The following is a 17,227-nucleotide window of genomic DNA, read 5'->3' on the forward strand; positions in this document are numbered from 1 at the left end:
AACCACTTAAGGTCAGGTAAGGAAATAAATAAAGCGCTTTGTGCTATTACTGTCAGCACATTTCATGCTTGGTTCAAAAACTGCACCAGTGTTGCTTGTGACCGCAGCCTTAGCAAACTCTTCAGAAAACCTTTTCGGTGGTACACCCTTGGTTGTTCTCTCGGATCTGCGCAGAACTCTCTGATCTTCTTCTTCTGGTGCTTCCTCCTCTTTGGGAGAATGGGGAGCTAAAGTATATGAAGCTGCTAAGTCTGAATCTGTGTCAGACTCACCTGAGGCTTTGGGCTCTGATAATCTGTGCCATCATCCGAATCTACATCGGCATCAGAATTATCATCAGCTACAACAGCACTTGCCTCCCTCTTAACTGTCTTTGCCCCTTTTGCACCATCATCACAAATGGGAAGGCTCTGAAAAATGCCAACTTTGTCCCATTTCGGATTGTCATCAATACTCCTGGTCAGCCTTATGGTTTTCGTGTCTGTGATCAGGACACGATAATACCCTTTCTCATATCCTAGGAAAACACCATGTTCTCCACGCTTACTCAGTTTGTCACCCTGCGAGGTGTGCACCCAAACCTCCAACCCAAAATTTTTAAAATGCTTTACATTCGGCTTCCTCTTGTGAAGCATTTTGGACGGGGTGCAATTTACAGCGGACTGATACCTCCTGTTAAACACGTGACAGAAAAACGAAAGAGCTTCGGCCCAAAAGGGATTGGGCAGCCCCGAATCATGCAACAGTGTTCTGATTCCTTGCTGCAGGGTCTGGTTTACTCTCTCACATAAACCATTCTGCCAGGGTGATCTGGGCGTGGCAGTCCTATGCTCAATGCCCTGTTCAGAAAGAAAACTCTCAAACTCTTCTGAACAAAACTCACCTCCCCTGTCACTGAAAAGACAACGTACATGCTCATTATGTACATTCCTGAGCCATTTACAAAACTGACAAAACTTGGTAAAGGCATCGGACTTTTTCTGCAACATATAGACCCATACATATCTTGAATAGGAGTCTATCAACACCATAAAAAACCTTGAATTGCCTCTAGAGAGCGCTAGAGGCCCCACTAAGTCTGCATGAATGACTTCGTATGGTTTCTTGGCCTCTCTCCCAGACTCTGTACCTTTGGGAGCTTGCCTTGCCTTACTCTCAGCACAAGAAACACATTTCATGTGGTAGGGACATTCCTTCAACTTCATTCCCTCAACCATAATAGGCATTTTTGCCACAGCCTGGAAATTCAAATGACCATAAACACAGTGGTAATAATGAATACATTGGTCATGCAACTTCTCATTCTTATCAACTGATAAATTGCAACACTCTTTCTCAGTTGCTTCTGCAGTACCTGTAACAAAAGGCAATTGGTGCAAACCATTAACACATTTTGCATACAGAATGAGCTTGCCATCTTGATGAATTTCACCACAAGATCTAGCAAAAACCACCTTAAACCCCTGGGACACACTCAACAGATTGTCCTGGATATGAGGAGCATACAGGACATTCTTATTTGTTGCATTCAGGCTCTTTAAAAACACAGTTCCCTTAGCCAAACTCCTGAGAACAGTCCCATCTGCTTGATGAATTGCTTTCTCTCGCTTCTCAATCAGAACAAAGAGACTTTCATCATTGGTCACGTGGTTGGAACAGCCAGAGTTGACCACAAAGAAACTCCGCCCACGTTGATTGGAACAGCGAGAGATCAAAGCCTTTGAAGTAGCAGGTGCTTGGGGATTTCGTCCTCCTCCCCCTCTGCCTTTGAAGCTTCTCTTCTTCTTTGAAGATTTCTTGCTGCACTGGAAACTCAAATGGCCTTGTGCTCCATACAAAAAGCACCGCCGCAACTTTAGTGCTTTAACAGCAGTTTCACTTTCACTTTCCCTGCTGAAGACTCAGGCACATTTTCAAGCACATTTTTAACAGCACAGTCCCTGCTTTCTCTAACAGCCTGTCTGCGATCCCACTCATTCAAGAGCACGCTAAACACATAATCTTCCGTTAGCCGGTCTGAAGGCATCATAGAAATCTGGGCAGCTACTCCATCGTAAGACTCATCTAGGCTGTTTATCATCAGCATTGCAAACACAGCCTCTGAAATAGTCCAGTCTCGCTGAACAAGGTCCTGTCTGAGACGCTTTAACTGAGATAGATGGCTAGGCAAATCACCACCTTTCTCCAACTGCAGCCTGCACAGCTTCTTGAAGAAAATCACACTGGAACCAGCATTCTGCCTCAAATGCATATCTCTCAGCTTATGCCAAACAGCTTGTGCAGTCTCTTGACCCTCTAAATTCACCAACAAGTGGTCTGCAACACTCAAAACAATTGTCCCTTGGGCTTTCATGTCTGCAGCATGCCACTCAGGCCAATCATCATCATCCTTATCGTGAGGGTCATCTTCTATAGTGTGAAATAGCTTTTCCCTCTGTAAAAGCGCTTTCATCTTGACCTGCCATACTGCATAGGTTTCAGGCGTGAGGAGAGGAAAAGACAGAGCCATCTGGCCAGAATGTGCACAGTCCATGTCTGCTATTACTTAAAGCAAGATAAAGCCTTTGACTCCTTCAGCTACTCTCTCTCCCACTCAGAGCACAATTAACAGGCAAACAGGGATGCTATCTTCTTCTCTTTGCAGTCAGCAACATACCTCCATAAATCAAGCAGCAGCAACAGCAACAGCAGCAGCTTAAACACTCTGCTCCGAAACAGCTCTGCTTCTGGGCACCGCAAATCAGTCCAGCATGCAGCGTCCGTTCCGCTGTCCGGCAATCAGCAACAGAAACCTCTGGCGACTGGGACAACTGGAACAACAACTGGTCAGACAACTGGGACAACGACTGGGCCCATAACCGATGTCAGCATCGCCCTTGAGCCAGTGCCACCAACTGGACTCATCCACTTTAGCCCCGACTGGGCTAGGCGAGCTGGGTAGCACTTCCAGAGACCACCTTCTACACAGGAACAGGTCAAAGTGCTGTGGACTCACAGCTTAGAGTTGTGAGCACCGGATTCAATTCCAAAAGACAGTCGTCGTACAGCAGAGTATAGCAGAGCATAAAAGACTTGGAGGACAGCTCTGTAGAATATCTTCTTTATTCTCTGTACAACTACAATACACAACTATATACAGAACTAAATGAGGTCTAAACTGAAAATGAATGCTGAACTGCACTGAGTGCCTGCAGCTGCTCTTAGCAGCAACCTTATCTTTACACACGATCTCTAACACTGTCTCTCTCTCTCCGACACACTGAATGACACTTTGATGTGAGGCTGGAGCGGAATAAGTAGAGAGCAGAAAACCGCCCCTCCTCTCTGAAGAATCAGCAGAGAACATCAGAAGATTCTTGGGTATGGGAGGGGTGAAATCTCACACAAACCTCCCATGTAAGGTTTGGTCTAGCAAGCCTTTTAAAAGTGGATTAGAGAGAAAGTGCAGGGAGGAGGAATATTCACCACCATAGCTAAACAGAACCTCCATGTCTAGAGGCAGTGGACCTGTGACCTCCAGGTCCTGGAAACCCAGGTGAGAGGAGGGCACTTACCTTACCCAAAAGCCACTCAGTGTCTGGGAAAAGCGTCTGGTCTGTCCCCCCTGCTCTCCCACTGGGCCACCGACTGGCATCCGCAGCTCCCGTGAAGGAAAGGACACCACCCCCAGATTGGGGAGTACTGGGAGCCTGTGGGGTTTCCCACTTTGAACGAGGGGGCTGCATCGTCTTCAGGAAATCCTGCTTCAGGGCCTCCCAGTGCTGCTGCGGCTGCCCCTCCTCTTGTTCCTGCTTAATTTGACATAAATCTGCCCAAGGCAGAAGATCCCTGATGGCCCCAACTTGGCTGGCAGGAGGTTTCTTTCCTTTGCACTCCAGTCTCTCCCTTTGAATGGGTCTCCTGGATCCCTGCTCTTCTATTTTTATACTACCCTGCTGGAAAAGAAATAAACACAAAGGAAAATAATATTCAAGTATAAACACAAAAGCACATTTTTTAACCATTACCCAGTTTTTGAATTATATTATTACTCTTTCTATTTCTGATGTTCAGGCTGTGAATGACAATCATTATGTCACCCAAACGATTCCACCCAGGGACAAGGGGAAGTCATCCAAAGACTGGGGGAAACATCAAGGTTTGTTTTAGTTGTTTAGTCGTGTCCGACTCTTCGTGACCCCATGGACCAGAGCGCGCCAGGCACTCCTATCTTCCACTGTCTCCTGCAGCTTGGTCAAAGTCATGCTGGTAGCTTCAAGAACACTGTCCAACCATCTCGTTCTCTGTCGTCCCCTTCTCCTTGGGCCCTCCATCATTCCCAACAACAGGGTCTTTTCCAGGGAGTCTTCTCTTCTCATGAGGTGGCCAAGGTATTGGAGCTTCAGCTTGAGAATCTGTCCTTCCAGTAAGCACTCAGGGCTGATTTCCTTAAGAATGGAGGGGTTTGATCTTCTTGCAGTCCATGTAACAATCAAGAGCCTCCTCCAACACCATAATTCAAACGCATAAATTCTTCAGCGATCAGCCTTCTTTATGGTCCAGCTCCCACTACCATACATCACTAAATTCATATATACGTGAATACAAATTTAAGTACAAACACTAAAATATCATTACATGTATTTACAGCTGATTTCCCCCTTTATGAGTTTCTTGATGTAAGTAGTGAACCCTGAGTGAAAAACTCCATACATTAATCTCGTTTGCCTAGTGCGAATTTGCTAATGAATATTAAGATCTCCACTCCCTCTGAAGCCCTTTCGACAATCAATACACCTGTAGTTTTCATCGTGTGTGAGTTAGCTGATGTCTTCTAAGGTGTCCACTTTGACTGAAGCTCTTTCCACATTCAATACATTTAAATGGTTTCTCCCCCGTGTGAGTTTGTTGATGTATTCTAAGGTGTCCACTTTGACTGAAGCTCTTACCGCACTCCATACATTTAAATGGTTTCTCCCCTCTATGACTTCGCTGATGACTTTTAAGTGCCCCACTTCGACTGAAGCTCTTTCCACAATCCACACATTTAAATGGTTTCTCCCCTGTGTGAGTTCGTTGGTGTATTCTAAATAATTCACTATAACTGAAGCTCTTTCCACATTCAATACATTTAAATGGTTTCTCCCCCGTGTGAGTTCTTTGATGTATTCTAAGTTTTCCACTAACACTGAAGCTCTTTCCACATTCAATACACTTAAATGGTTTCTCCCCTGTGTGAGTTCGTTGGTGTATTCTAAGTGTTCCACTTTCACTGAAGCTCTTTCCACATTCAATACATTTAAATGGTTTCTCCCCTGTGTGAGTTCGTTGGTGTCTTCTAAGTGTTCCACTTTCACTGAAGCTCTTTCCGCATTCAATACATTCAAATGCTTTCTCCCCTGTGTGAGTTCTTTGATGTATTCTAAGTGCTCCACTTCTGCTGAAGCTCTTTCTACATTCAATACACTTAAATGGTTTTTCCCCTGTGTGAGTTCGTTGGTGTATTCTAAGTTTTCCTCTAATACTGAAGCTCTTTCCACACTCAAAACATTCAAATGGTTTCTCCCCTGTGTGAGTTCTTTGATGTATTCTAAGTGCTCCACTTTCACTGAAGCTCTTTCCACATTCAATACATTTAAATGGTTTCTCCCCTGTGTGAGTTCGTTGGTGTATTCTAAGTGTTCCACTTTCACTGAAGCTCTTTCCACATTCAATACATTTAAATGGTTTCTCCCCTGTGTGAGTTCGTTGGTGTCTTCTAAGTGCTCCACTTTCACTGAAGCTCTTTCCGCATTCAATACATTCAAATGCTTTCTCCTCTGTGTGAGTTCTTTGATGTATTCTAAGTGCTCCACTTCTGCTGAAGCTCTTTCTACATTCAATACATTTAAATGGTTTTTCCCCTGTGTGAGTTCGTTGATGTATTCTAAGTGCTCCACTTTCATTGAATCTCTTTCCACATTCAATACATTTAAATGGTTTCTCCCCCGTGTGAATTCGTTGATGTATTCTAAGTTTTCCACTTTCACTGAAGCTCTTTCCACATTCAGGACATCTAAATGGTTTCTCACCTGTGTGAGTTCGTTGATGTATTTGGAGGTGTTCATATCGACTGAAGCTCTTTCCACATTCAATACATTTAAATGGTTTCTCCCCTGTGTGAGTTCGTTGGTGTATTCTAAGTGCTCCGCTTTTTCTGAAACTCTTTCCACATATAATACTTCTAAATGGTTTCTCCCCCGTGTGAGTTCGTTGGTGTATTCTAAGTGTTCGTCTTTCATTGAAGCTCTTTCCACATTCCATACATTCAAATAGTTTCTCTCCTTTGTGAGTTTGTTGATGTATCCTCAGACTTCCACTGTGATAAAAGCACATCCCACATTCCATACATTCAAACTGTTTCTTTGTTCTTCCCAATGAATTCACAGGTTGCTCCATAGAATTCTGACCTTCATCTTCCTCACCTGTTTGGGAGTCTGGGAGGAAAGAGAATTCTGTTAGACTTTCAAGAAACACAAAAAGGGAACTGAACACATGTCAATCCCAATCTGCACCTTCTCTCATTTTAACACCTTCGTTCTCCACTATCCTCTCTAGGTTCCAAATTTTACGAAAGCTGATGAGATAGTGGCAAGAGCAACACATGATCACTCTATTCAAACTTAATAAAGCACCATCATTTTATAATACAGATCTATGGTGGAACTGGCTTATTAGACACATCTATTTTTTCTTTCTGAAGTGAAGAAATGATCTCAGGCTCAAGTAACAGTATTTCCCTTGTAAAATAAAACTTAAGTACTACATGTAAACATTGCACTATATTGGAACCTAAGAAGAGCCTGCTGGATCAGGCAAAGGCCCACCTAGTCCAGCATCCTCTTCTCACAGAGGCCAACCAGATGCCTGTGGGAAACCGGCAAGCAGGATTGGAGCACAAGAGTCTTCTCTGCCTTCGTGTGCTTTCCAGAAACTAGTATCAAGAAGCATTATTGCCTAGGACCGCGAGGGCAGAGCAGAGACATCAGTCTTATCCTTTTTTTCAAGCTATCCATATTGCTGGCTGTCACTGTCTCCTGTAGGATGGATTCCATGGATGAACTATGCTTCTGTTGATTCATCTTTGCAGCCCTTAAAGGTTGATAGATGTATATGGCCTAAGCTTTTGTGGGCTGCAGTCTGACAAAGTGGAATTTTGAGCAGGAAACCTGGTGCCATTATAAACCTCTGAGTCTCCTTGTTGGCTTTGTGTACTTATTTTGAAATTTGCACCAAGGTTGTACTATCTCCACGGAAGCTTAGGGACGGACAAAATTACAGGGTTTCAGCTCCATGAATCTCAAGCCTCTTGTGCCTCCGCTGACAGAGCCTGAGAACGCAAGAGATGTGATTCGGTTGGAATGTGAAGCAGGGAGGAGCAGCCAAGCTGCAGCAGGGGCAAAGAACAAAGAGCAGGAAGAGGGGGTGCCGGCAGGAGGGGCACAGACTTATCTCCAGTTTGAGGTCTGACACAGAGACCCCAGAAATAGCCTGTCCAAAAAATCGCAGGCTCGAGAGAATCTGCGAGAAGAGGGGAAAAGAAAGCGAAAGTGGGGGCTTCTTTGCTGGAGGACTCGGCAACTGCAAGCTGAGATGAACAGACTGAAGATTGAGCTCCACAGTGATATATGAGTTTGAGCAATAAACCTGAGATAATTACTACTGGAGTTGTCTCGCGTCTGTGCGGGAGAACCAAGCCATTAGACAGGGGCGCTATAAATTATTATCCCACTCCCTCCCTCCCTCCCTCTCACAAACAACCCCAGTTTGTAAGATTGGGAAGTTTACACAATTTGCTTATAATACCAGACACTCTTTGACTTTATATGCCCAATCCTAAGTGTAGAGCCTCCAGCCACAGGAATCGTGTATCATGATAGCTGGTCCTTTGTCCCTTAAGCCCACCAAACTGGGGAGGTGCATGGATTTATTGTGTTTTCATGCTGGTGGAATGTATCATTCTGACCCTGCCTATAAAAAATAAGAGTATCAGAAACAATTTAAATGCATTCATTATAAATAATTATGGGAAGCATTTCCATTCCCCTTCACCCATTTTTCAGGATTGGTGTGCCACATCATTATCATCAATCTGCTCCCACTACTTTAGGAAAAGGATTCAAGAAACAAAGAGCTGCTTCGGAGAAGGCCTCACCCCTTCCTTCTTCCTGTCAGGAACTTCCTTCCATTTGTCTCCTCTCCATCTTTTCCTCTTTCTCCCTCCACCATCCACCTATGCCTGTCACCATCTCCTCTCCCCTGAAACTCACCAGATTTCTCCAAGGGTCCCGGGAGGGAATGCTCAGAGGTTGTGGGGAGGGATGCGGGAGACAGCCTGACCAGGTCAACCGTCCATCTTCCTCCTTCCATCCTGGCCAGGGTTGCAGGTTCAGTCTCAGCTAGGTTTGCAGGTTCAGCTTCCTGAGGAGCGCAGAAGCCAGAGCAAGTTGCAGCTTCCTGGGAGGGAGGGAGGGAAGAAGAAGCCAAGGGAGTCTGAGAGCCCCTGCAGGGATTCTCCTGTCCAAGACATTCTGCTGCCCCTGGAGAAGCCCCAATTGGGCACCCCCTCCCCCCAAGAGCCTCTACCCATTTTCAAACAACGTTGCCAATTCCTTTCAACTCCCTGTCCCGCCTCCCTTCCTAAGGCTGCCATCGTATGCACATTAGTTGCCTGAGAGTAGATCCCATAGACCAAGCAAAGTTTGAAGTTAGCTTAATATCCCAGCTTGTTCCAAAGCTGGCAGCTGTAGTTTCCTGGTTTGGGCAAAATGGAAAGTTTGTTGCTTATGGCTTATAAGAGACTGCCTGGTTTCATCACAGTTCACCCTCAGGGCCGGCCCAATCATGAGGTAAGCTGGGACAATTAGGTCAGGAGGGGACTTCCGGGTTGGCGCTTCTGGTAATGGCGGATTTCCTCCGATCGGGAGGAATCCGCTCCTTGAAAATTAGGGTCTGACCGCCACGGTGAAGCGGAGACCCGTTAGAAACCACGGGCGGAAGATGCCAGTGGACTTGGGGTTCGGCCGGTACCTTTTGCGCCTTCCCTACTCGAGGGGAGACCTGGTTTCGGGGCTCCGGAGCGACGTGGGGTGAGCGGCGCGGTACATTGAATCAACCGCTTCTTTCAAGGAGTGAAGCCGCATTGCTGTTGCCAGAAAGCGCTGACTTTTCCTGTGGACATTTGGACTCTAAGTAATTACTTGTAAGTAAAACAGGAAATTGGATTTTTTAAACATCGTAATTTGGTATTAAAACGGGAAGGTCTAAACAGGAAGTCCGCCTTCCGTTTTGTAAACAGATCAAAGCAAAGACGTCGCAAGCTAAAGCCTGGGAAAAGTATTTTATAAAATATTAAATTTTCATTATCTAAGACATCGAACCCCCCTCGGAAGCAGGAGAAGAGGGGGGAATTATTTGTGGATTGTTTAAACCTGCAAGAGAGTGAGTGAGACGAGATAATTTACCACTGTTTCGAGCCTGGGATCGGGCTGTCAATAAGATTGATGATTTGAGAAAATTATTACCATATTTTTCGCTCTATAAGACGCACCAGACCATAAGACGCACCTAGTTTTTGGAGGAGGAAAACAAGAAAAAAAATATTCTGAATCTCAGAAGCCAGAACAGCAAGAGAGATCACTGTGCAGTGAAAGCAGCAATCCCTCTTGCTGTTCTGGCTTCTGGGATAGCTGCACAGCCTGCATTCGCTCCATAAGACGCACACACATTTCCCCTTACTTTTAAGGAGAGAAAAAGTGAGTCTTATACAGCAAAAAATACGGTAACTGGGAATGGAATATATCCTGATGGACAGTTGAATAAGAGATATATATCCTATGCATTGTTTCCTTTGCACTTAAAAAGTAGAAAAGTTGAATGGTAACTTTGTTATTGGATTTGGACTTGGAATTATAAGGACAGATACAAATAGAAATTGTTACCTATAGAGGGAGCTTTTGAAATTGTTGCAATAGCGAAGTGGAACTTTCCACTAAGAACTAAGGACTGTGTGAAATAAGCGACCTTGGATAAGACCTTGGATAAGAATGGCAAAACAAGAAGTTCTAGTGAATGCTTTTTACAAAATAAATGCTCTGTTGGAACAACTACATGAGAAGACGGATTTGACGGTAAAGAAAATTGATAATTGGGGACAAAATATAACTGATTTGGAACAAAAAGTGAACATTTTTACAGGAACTACTCGGGATGTGACTCAGGAACCCATTTTGAAATGGCAAGCTCTGGAGAAGAGGATGGAACAAACTGCTTCTGTATCTCAAGAAACTCAAGTGGAGGTTTTGGCCCCACAGAAACAATTTGATGGACATAAGCTGAATTCAGAGGTGATGGAGCTTGAGTGTCAGATTTGGAGAGACGGTACTCCGCTTGGACCGAAGAAGGGAAGATGGGCAGACTTCCCTATGGAGGGAGGCACTGAGGGAGAGATTGGAGATGCGGAGCCCTTTAGCCTCAAAGGGTCTTTGGATTATATCCTGGAACATCTTTTGGATTACAGCGTCGAATATGGAGTATGGGCAAACTTACCGAGACGGAATCAAGGAGCTGCTAAGACGGAAACCCTTTGGGACTTAATCTTGGGCATCAAAATAAATTTGCAGACAGGACAGGGAGAAGAGTTAAGAGCCTCGGATAGAAGAGCACCAGGCTGATGGACTATATGGAAGTGATAGAAAAGACTGACAAAATCCGAGACCAGGGAGAAGAGACGGTGGAAGAAGATTGGGAAAAATTTTAAAATTTTATTCAGAGTAATATAGCATAATTAAGGAATGTTGGGAAATGGTGGAATGAAATTATATGACTTTAGTAGAAATATGATAAGGATTTAAGTATAGATAAATTTTAAGATTCTGATGGTAAGATAAGGTTAAAATAAATGAAGACTAAACGATAGAAAGCAGTGAAAGATGGAAAGGATTTGCTGATTTAATTATTAACTGGAATACAAAAATGGGAGGTGGGAGGAGGTCGAGGAAATAAGTCAATGAAAGATCAAGATATGGAAAATGGATGTGTTTTTTAAATCTTTTTGTATTTTCTTGTTGTGTTGATGTATTGTTTTTTCTTTTATTTTTGATGTATTGTTTTCTAATCTTTTTTACTGTCTTTTTTTTTTTGTAATTATAAAACCTTTAATAAATATAATTTTTTTAGAAAAATTAGGTCAGGAGGAAGGTGCAGGGAGATACGGGCCCAGCACATTCCCAGCTCCCGTTTGTTAGCCTTGCTGCCACTGCAGAACCACAGCTGGTAAATTCGTGCAACTACCCATGCCGAGTCCTTCTCTTTTGCCTCCCTGGGTGGGAGTCCTTCCTGGAGTGATGCATTCTGGTTGTGGAGTTCAGGAGACTGCGGTGGTGGCGGCTAGAGTTTTTGGTTTTAAACTTGTGTCAACTTAGGTTTTATTGTAACTTTGATGCAGCAATGCATTAAAAACTGTGCCTATTTGTAACCCAGCTTTTCAGGCTGTGATTCAGTCATCTGAACTTGGCCATTATCTTAATAAATCTTGGAACAAGCTTGCAAGGGAGGCCAGTCTTATTTAATGCGACTACACATGGGATTGCTGAGGCTGCAAGATGTGCCAAGATTTTTACCTCATTGGGGACCAAAGAGCGTTTTGGAAATGGAGGCAATTTAGATGAGGAATACGGGGGTTGGTGGAAGATCACCTCTTCTGACCTAGCTTCAGCTCTGATGAAATTCAGAGTCACCTGCAGCTGTTTAGGTAAACTGGGAATAGCAGAAGATATGATCACAAACCTCCCATGTAAGGTTTGGTCCAGCAAGCCTTTCTAAAGTGGATTAGAGAGAAAGTGCAGGGAGGAGGAATATTCACCACCATAGCTAACAGAACCTCCATGTCTAGAGGCAGTGGACCTGTGACCTCCAGGTGCTGGAAACCCAGGTGAGAGGAGGGCACTTACCTTTCCCAGAAGCCCCTCAGTGTCTGGGAGCAGGGTCTGGTCTGTTCCCCCTGCTCTCCCACTGGGCCACCGACTGGCATCCACAGCTCCCCTGAAAGAGAGGACACCATCCCCGGAGTGGGGAGGACTGGGAGCCTGTGGGGTTTCCCACCCTGAATGAGGGGGCTGCATCGTCTTCAGGAAATCCTGCTTCTGGGCCTCCCAGTGCTGTTGCGGCTGCCCCTCCTCTGCCTCCTGCTTAATTTGACAGAAATTTGCCCGAGGCAGAAGATCCCTTGTGGTCCCAACTTGGCCGGCAGGAGGTTTCTTTCCTTTGCACTCCAGTCTCTCCCTTTGAATGGGTCTCCTGGGTCCCTGCTCTTCAATTTTTACGTCACCCTCCTGGAAAAGAAATAAACACAAAGTAAAATACAACACAAGAATAAAAACAAAAGCACATTTTTTAACCATTAGCCAGTTTTTGAAATATATTATTACTCTTTCTATTTCTGATGCTCAGGCTGTGAATGGCAATCATTATGTCACCCAAACGACTCCACCCAGGGACGAGGGGAAGTTATCCAAAGACTGGGGGAAACATCAAGGTTTATGGAAGTACAAATAATATTTGGAGGGGGGGGGGACCAAGGCAGAGGGAGGGAAATCCAAAAACAACCCAGTGAGAGGACTGAGCATGTTCAGTGGACAGGGAATGCTGATCCTGGCTGCAACTTCTAGCATGTTGGAAAGGCAGCAACAGGTCTTTGTATATGATTAAGGCTGCGACAGACCCACCGAACATTGAAAGTACATGGCTTCACCCAAGAAGTCCTGCCAGCTGCAGTTTGTTAGGGGTGTTGAGAACTGTAGCAATAAACTACAGGTCCTGTGGTTCTCTGGGGGAAGCCACGTGCTTTAAATGTATGGTATCTGCACAGCCTAAGAAACAAACTGACAAAAGGAATATTGACCAACCAAATCAAACAACCCACTCCAAAATATTTTAAATTTGATGGTCACAAACTCTCTTGACTGAAGACATTCTAACTTGCAGTCCATTGGCTGCATATGGCTTGCCAAGCCTCAGGGTGTGTCCTGCTACTCCCTGCCGTTTCCATCTCCTGCAGCCTCTGACTCCACTCGGGGCCTGATCCTGCCAGGCGCACGTGCTCTCCTCCTCCTCCTCCTCCTCCAGCCTCCTGCACCTCGTACTCCTCGCTCCGTCCCCGCACAGGAATCCGGCTCCTCTCCGGGGAAACTCGCCAAGCCACGGGCCGCTGCTCCTCCGCTCGCGGAGAGACCCGGTTTCGGGGCTCCGGAGCGACGTGGGGTGAGCAGCGCGGTACATCAAATCAACCGCTTCTTTCAAGGAGTGAAGCCGCATTGCTGTTGCCAGAAAGCGCTGGCTTTTCCTGTGGACATTTGGACTCTAAGTAATTACTTGTAAGTAAAACAGAAAATTGGATTTTTTAAACATCATAATTTGGTATTAAAATGGGAAGGTCTAAACAGGAAGTCCGCCTTCCATTTTGTAAACAGATCAAAGCAAAGACGTCGCAAGCTAAAGCCTGGGGAAAGTATTTTATAAAATATTAAATTTTCATCATCTAAGACATCGAACCCCCCTCAGAAGCAGGAGAAGAGGGGTTTCCCACCCTGAACGAGGGGGCTGCATCGTCTTCATGAAATCCTGTTTCTGGGCCTCCCAGTGCTGCTGCGGCTGCCCCTCCTCTGCCTCCTGCTTAATTTGACAGAAATCTGCCCGAGGCAGAAGATCCCTTGTGGTCCCAACTTGGCCGGCAGGAGGTTTCCTTCCTTTCCACTCCAGTCTCTCCCTTTGCTCTTCAATTTTTACGTCACCCTCCTGGAAAAGAAATAAACACAAAGTAAAATACAACACAAGAATAAAAACAAAAGCACATTTTTTAACCATTAGCCAGTTTTTGAAATATATCATTACTCTTCTTATTTCTGATGCTCAGGCTGTGAATGACAATCATTATGTCACCCAAATGACTCCACCCAGGGACGAGGGGAAGTTATCCAAAGACTGGAGGAAACATCAAGGTTTATGGAAGTACAAATAATATTTGGGGGGGGGGGAACCAAGGCAGAGGGAGGGAAATCCAAAAACAACCCAGTGAGAGGACTTAGCATGTTAAGTGGACAGGGGATGCTGATCCTGGCTGCAACTTCTAGCATGTTGGAAAGGCAGCAACAGGTCTTTGTATATGATTAAGGCTGCGACAGACCCACCGAACATTGAAAGTACATGGCTTCACCCAAGAAATCCTGCCAGCTGCAGTTTGTTAGGGGTGTTGAGAGCTGTAGCAATAAACTACAGGTCCTGTGGTTCTCTGGGGGAAGCCACGTGCTTTAAATGTATGGTATCTGCACAGCCTAAGAAACTGACAAAAGGAATATTGACCAACCAAATCAAAGAACTCCAAAATATTTTAACTTTGATGGTCACAAACTCTCTTGACTGAAGACATTCTAACTTGCAGTCCATTGGCTGCATATGGCTTGCCAAGCCTCAGGCTGTGTCCTGCTACTCCCTGCCGTTTCCATCTCCTGATCTGATCATAGGATGAAGATCTCTGTCTGTCCTGGAGAGAAAGATGCCTAAGGGGCCCTTAGAGAGATCTTATCAACTCCAATTTCAGCACAAACCAGCACAGTGTTGAAATTGGGTAAAAGCCCTGCTCTCGATATAAATGATCCCTCTGGCTGCTCTTTAAAGAAGATTTCTAAAGAACAATCAGAAGGGTCTTTTTCCCACAGATCTCATTGCTAATTCAGCAGAGTCTTTTTTGTGCTCTTATTTCTCCTCCAGCCCAGCACTGAGGTTGGAAGCTCTAAACATGCTGATTGTGTTTCCAAGACTTGTATGTATGCTAGATGGCATGTCTGGTGAGTGTGGGCAGCACCTCTGGCGTGTGTGCATGTGACTTTATGGTCTGCATCTCTTTTCTGGGTGCGCATGCATGTGCATACATTGGCCACAAACCTGACTGGAATGTGGCCTCCAGAATCAATGCAGCTTTAAGACCATAAATGTTTTGTTCCTCCTCTTTATCAGAAAGAACAATAAAATCTGAGACTATCAGGAGGAGAGAACTCCTGGATCTACAAATTTAAAGTTCTCAACATCCTATGGACACAAACTGAATTGAGATCACACTTTAATTGCTTTGAGATTCTTTCCCTTAAAAATATGAAGCAGTATAGAAATGAAATGAGTAATAATCTGAACATGAATAGCTAATTTCAATCTCGCCCTCCTCAGTCTTTTACAATACTGTCTTCAATGTATTTATTATCATTAATTCATTTCCATATGCCACACTTCTTAAGAATCCTCCTTTCCCCTGCATTCTCAAAACTGGCACTCACTTCAACCCTCAGCCTTCATCTGAAAACTCAGCTGTGTTACTGAAGGAGGAGGAAGATAAAACCTTTAACAAAACAGGCTTAAGACTGTCTCACTTATTTACAGGCAGACACAAGAGGTCACTAGCTTTGACAGCTTGGGAAAATATCCTATGCATTCTCCGGGGAATAGCTCTATTAGCTGTTTTATTAGCCTTGACAGATCAACAGAACCTCCATGTGTAGACACAGTGTACCTTGATTTGGGGCTGACAAAAGAAGCCATTTCCTTGCTAAATGAATTGGATGGACATCATTGCCACAAGATGCAGTGGTGGTGGTGGCTAAGAGAGCTTTAAAAGGCGAAAAGACTAATTCACGAAGGAGGGCGATAGATTTATCGATGGCACTGGCAGAGGAAGGGGGCGGGAGTAGTGGCCTGCAAAGAGTGTCAGGGGGCTGCAGAGTGAGAGGGCCCCCCCTGCTGCACTGCTCTTCCATTCCACCTGCCTCCCCTTCCCTCTCCGCCGGTGGGAGAGCATGAGCTTGTGCCTGTGCTGCGGCCCCCGGAACCCACTCATCGCCCTTGCAGCCCCCGCAGGGAGGCACAAGCAGGCGAGAGGGAAGGACAGTCGGGGCGGAGGGAGGACGGGGCTCCCTGGTGAGGGACAGGGAGAGGGGCGGCAGACTCCGTGACCGCCCCGGGAGGCAGAAGCCCAAACGACGCCGCTGATCATGGGACGACTATATGCATCGTCCATCGCGAAGCAGCAGCTGCCTTGGACCCCTCATTCTGCCCCTTGAGCTCAGGACTGAAGGGAGCAGCTCCCCAGGGTCTCCGGCAGGGTCCGTGCCAGCCTGAGCCAGAGATGTTTGCCCCTGTGCCCTCCTGCAGATGCCCTGCCCCTGAGCTGCGCCCCTTCCCCTTCCTGCCCGGTTGGGGGGGGGCGCCCTGCAGCCTCTGGCTGGGCTCGGGGCCTGATCCTGCCAGGCGCACGTGCTCTCCCCCCATCCCCCTCCCGCCTCCTGCACCTCGGACTCCTTGCTCCGTCCCCGCACAGGAATCCGGCTCCTCTCCGGGGAAACTCGCCAAGCCACGGGCCGCTGCTCCTCCGCTCTCCTCGGCGGGGGACAGGAAAGTGCAGCCGCTCTCGAGTCCCCCTGGCTGGCCCCGTTTCCTGCCTCTCTGAGCATCCGAGCTCGCTGGCTGTGGGTTGGGCTCTGGGAGGCTGCGAGGGGATGCGCCCCCTTGCAAGGCGAGGGCTGCGAGACCGCCCTGCTGCTTCCCCTGCCCTCGAATTTGCAGCCCGCTGCTTCTGATCCTGGAGGTTCCGCTCTTTGCTGTCGGGGCAAATGGATTAGCCCTATGAGATCTGGTCCATTCCTAGCTCTGGAGCAGCAGGGAACAAGCTTTTTGCACCCTTCTCTAGGGATGTTCACACGCCGCCATCTGTGTCCCCGTGTACACAAATCACTGAGCTGTCTTAACTCAGTCGGTAGAGCGTGAGGTGCTTTATCTGAAGGTTATGAGTTCGAGTCCCATGTGAGAAAAATTGGAAATTAAGTGTAATGTTGCCTTGAAATTGTGTACACAATAGTTCGAAGGTTTTTAGAGAAACCAGGGTGTCCTGTTCCATAATGATAATTTTACCATTTATACCCCACACATCTTATTAGGTTGCCCCAGCCACTCCAGGCAGCTACCAACATATATAAAAACATAAGAAAACATTTTAAAAATTCCCTATACAGGATTACCTTCAGACAATTTGGGGGTCACAAAACCCCATACCCTCTGGCATCAAATCAGAAACTGACAACAGCTTCTGTAAATCAGGGACATCCCTGGAAGATAGGGACACTTGGAGGGTCTGTCTTCCCTGCTTTTTCCTTTGCTGTCTCTGGTC

At 46.0% G+C, this 17,227-nt stretch overlaps 1 protein-coding gene across 1 annotated transcript in view; it reads right to left on the reverse strand.

Moving 5' to 3' along the window:
- LOC310670210 (uncharacterized protein) overlaps window positions 1–8,359 on the reverse strand; it is a 48,113-nt gene extending 39,754 nt beyond the window's left edge. Inside the window, exons 1-2 of the mRNA XM_083425101.1 lie at window positions 8,289–8,359; window positions 3,555–3,935 (exon numbers count right to left, since the gene is read on the reverse strand). Of these exons, the coding sequence (XP_083281227.1) occupies window positions 3,555–3,725 (171 nt within the window). The 5' untranslated portion in view covers window positions 3,726–3,935; window positions 8,289–8,359. The remainder of the gene's footprint in view (window positions 1–3,554; window positions 3,936–8,288) is intronic.
- Window positions 8,360–17,227: the final 8,868 nt, after the last annotated feature.

The sequence above is a fragment of the Podarcis tiliguerta genome (assembly GCF_965153285.1).
Source record: "Podarcis tiliguerta genome assembly, chromosome: 2".
Lineage (NCBI taxonomy): Eukaryota > Metazoa > Chordata > Lepidosauria > Squamata > Lacertidae > Podarcis > Podarcis tiliguerta.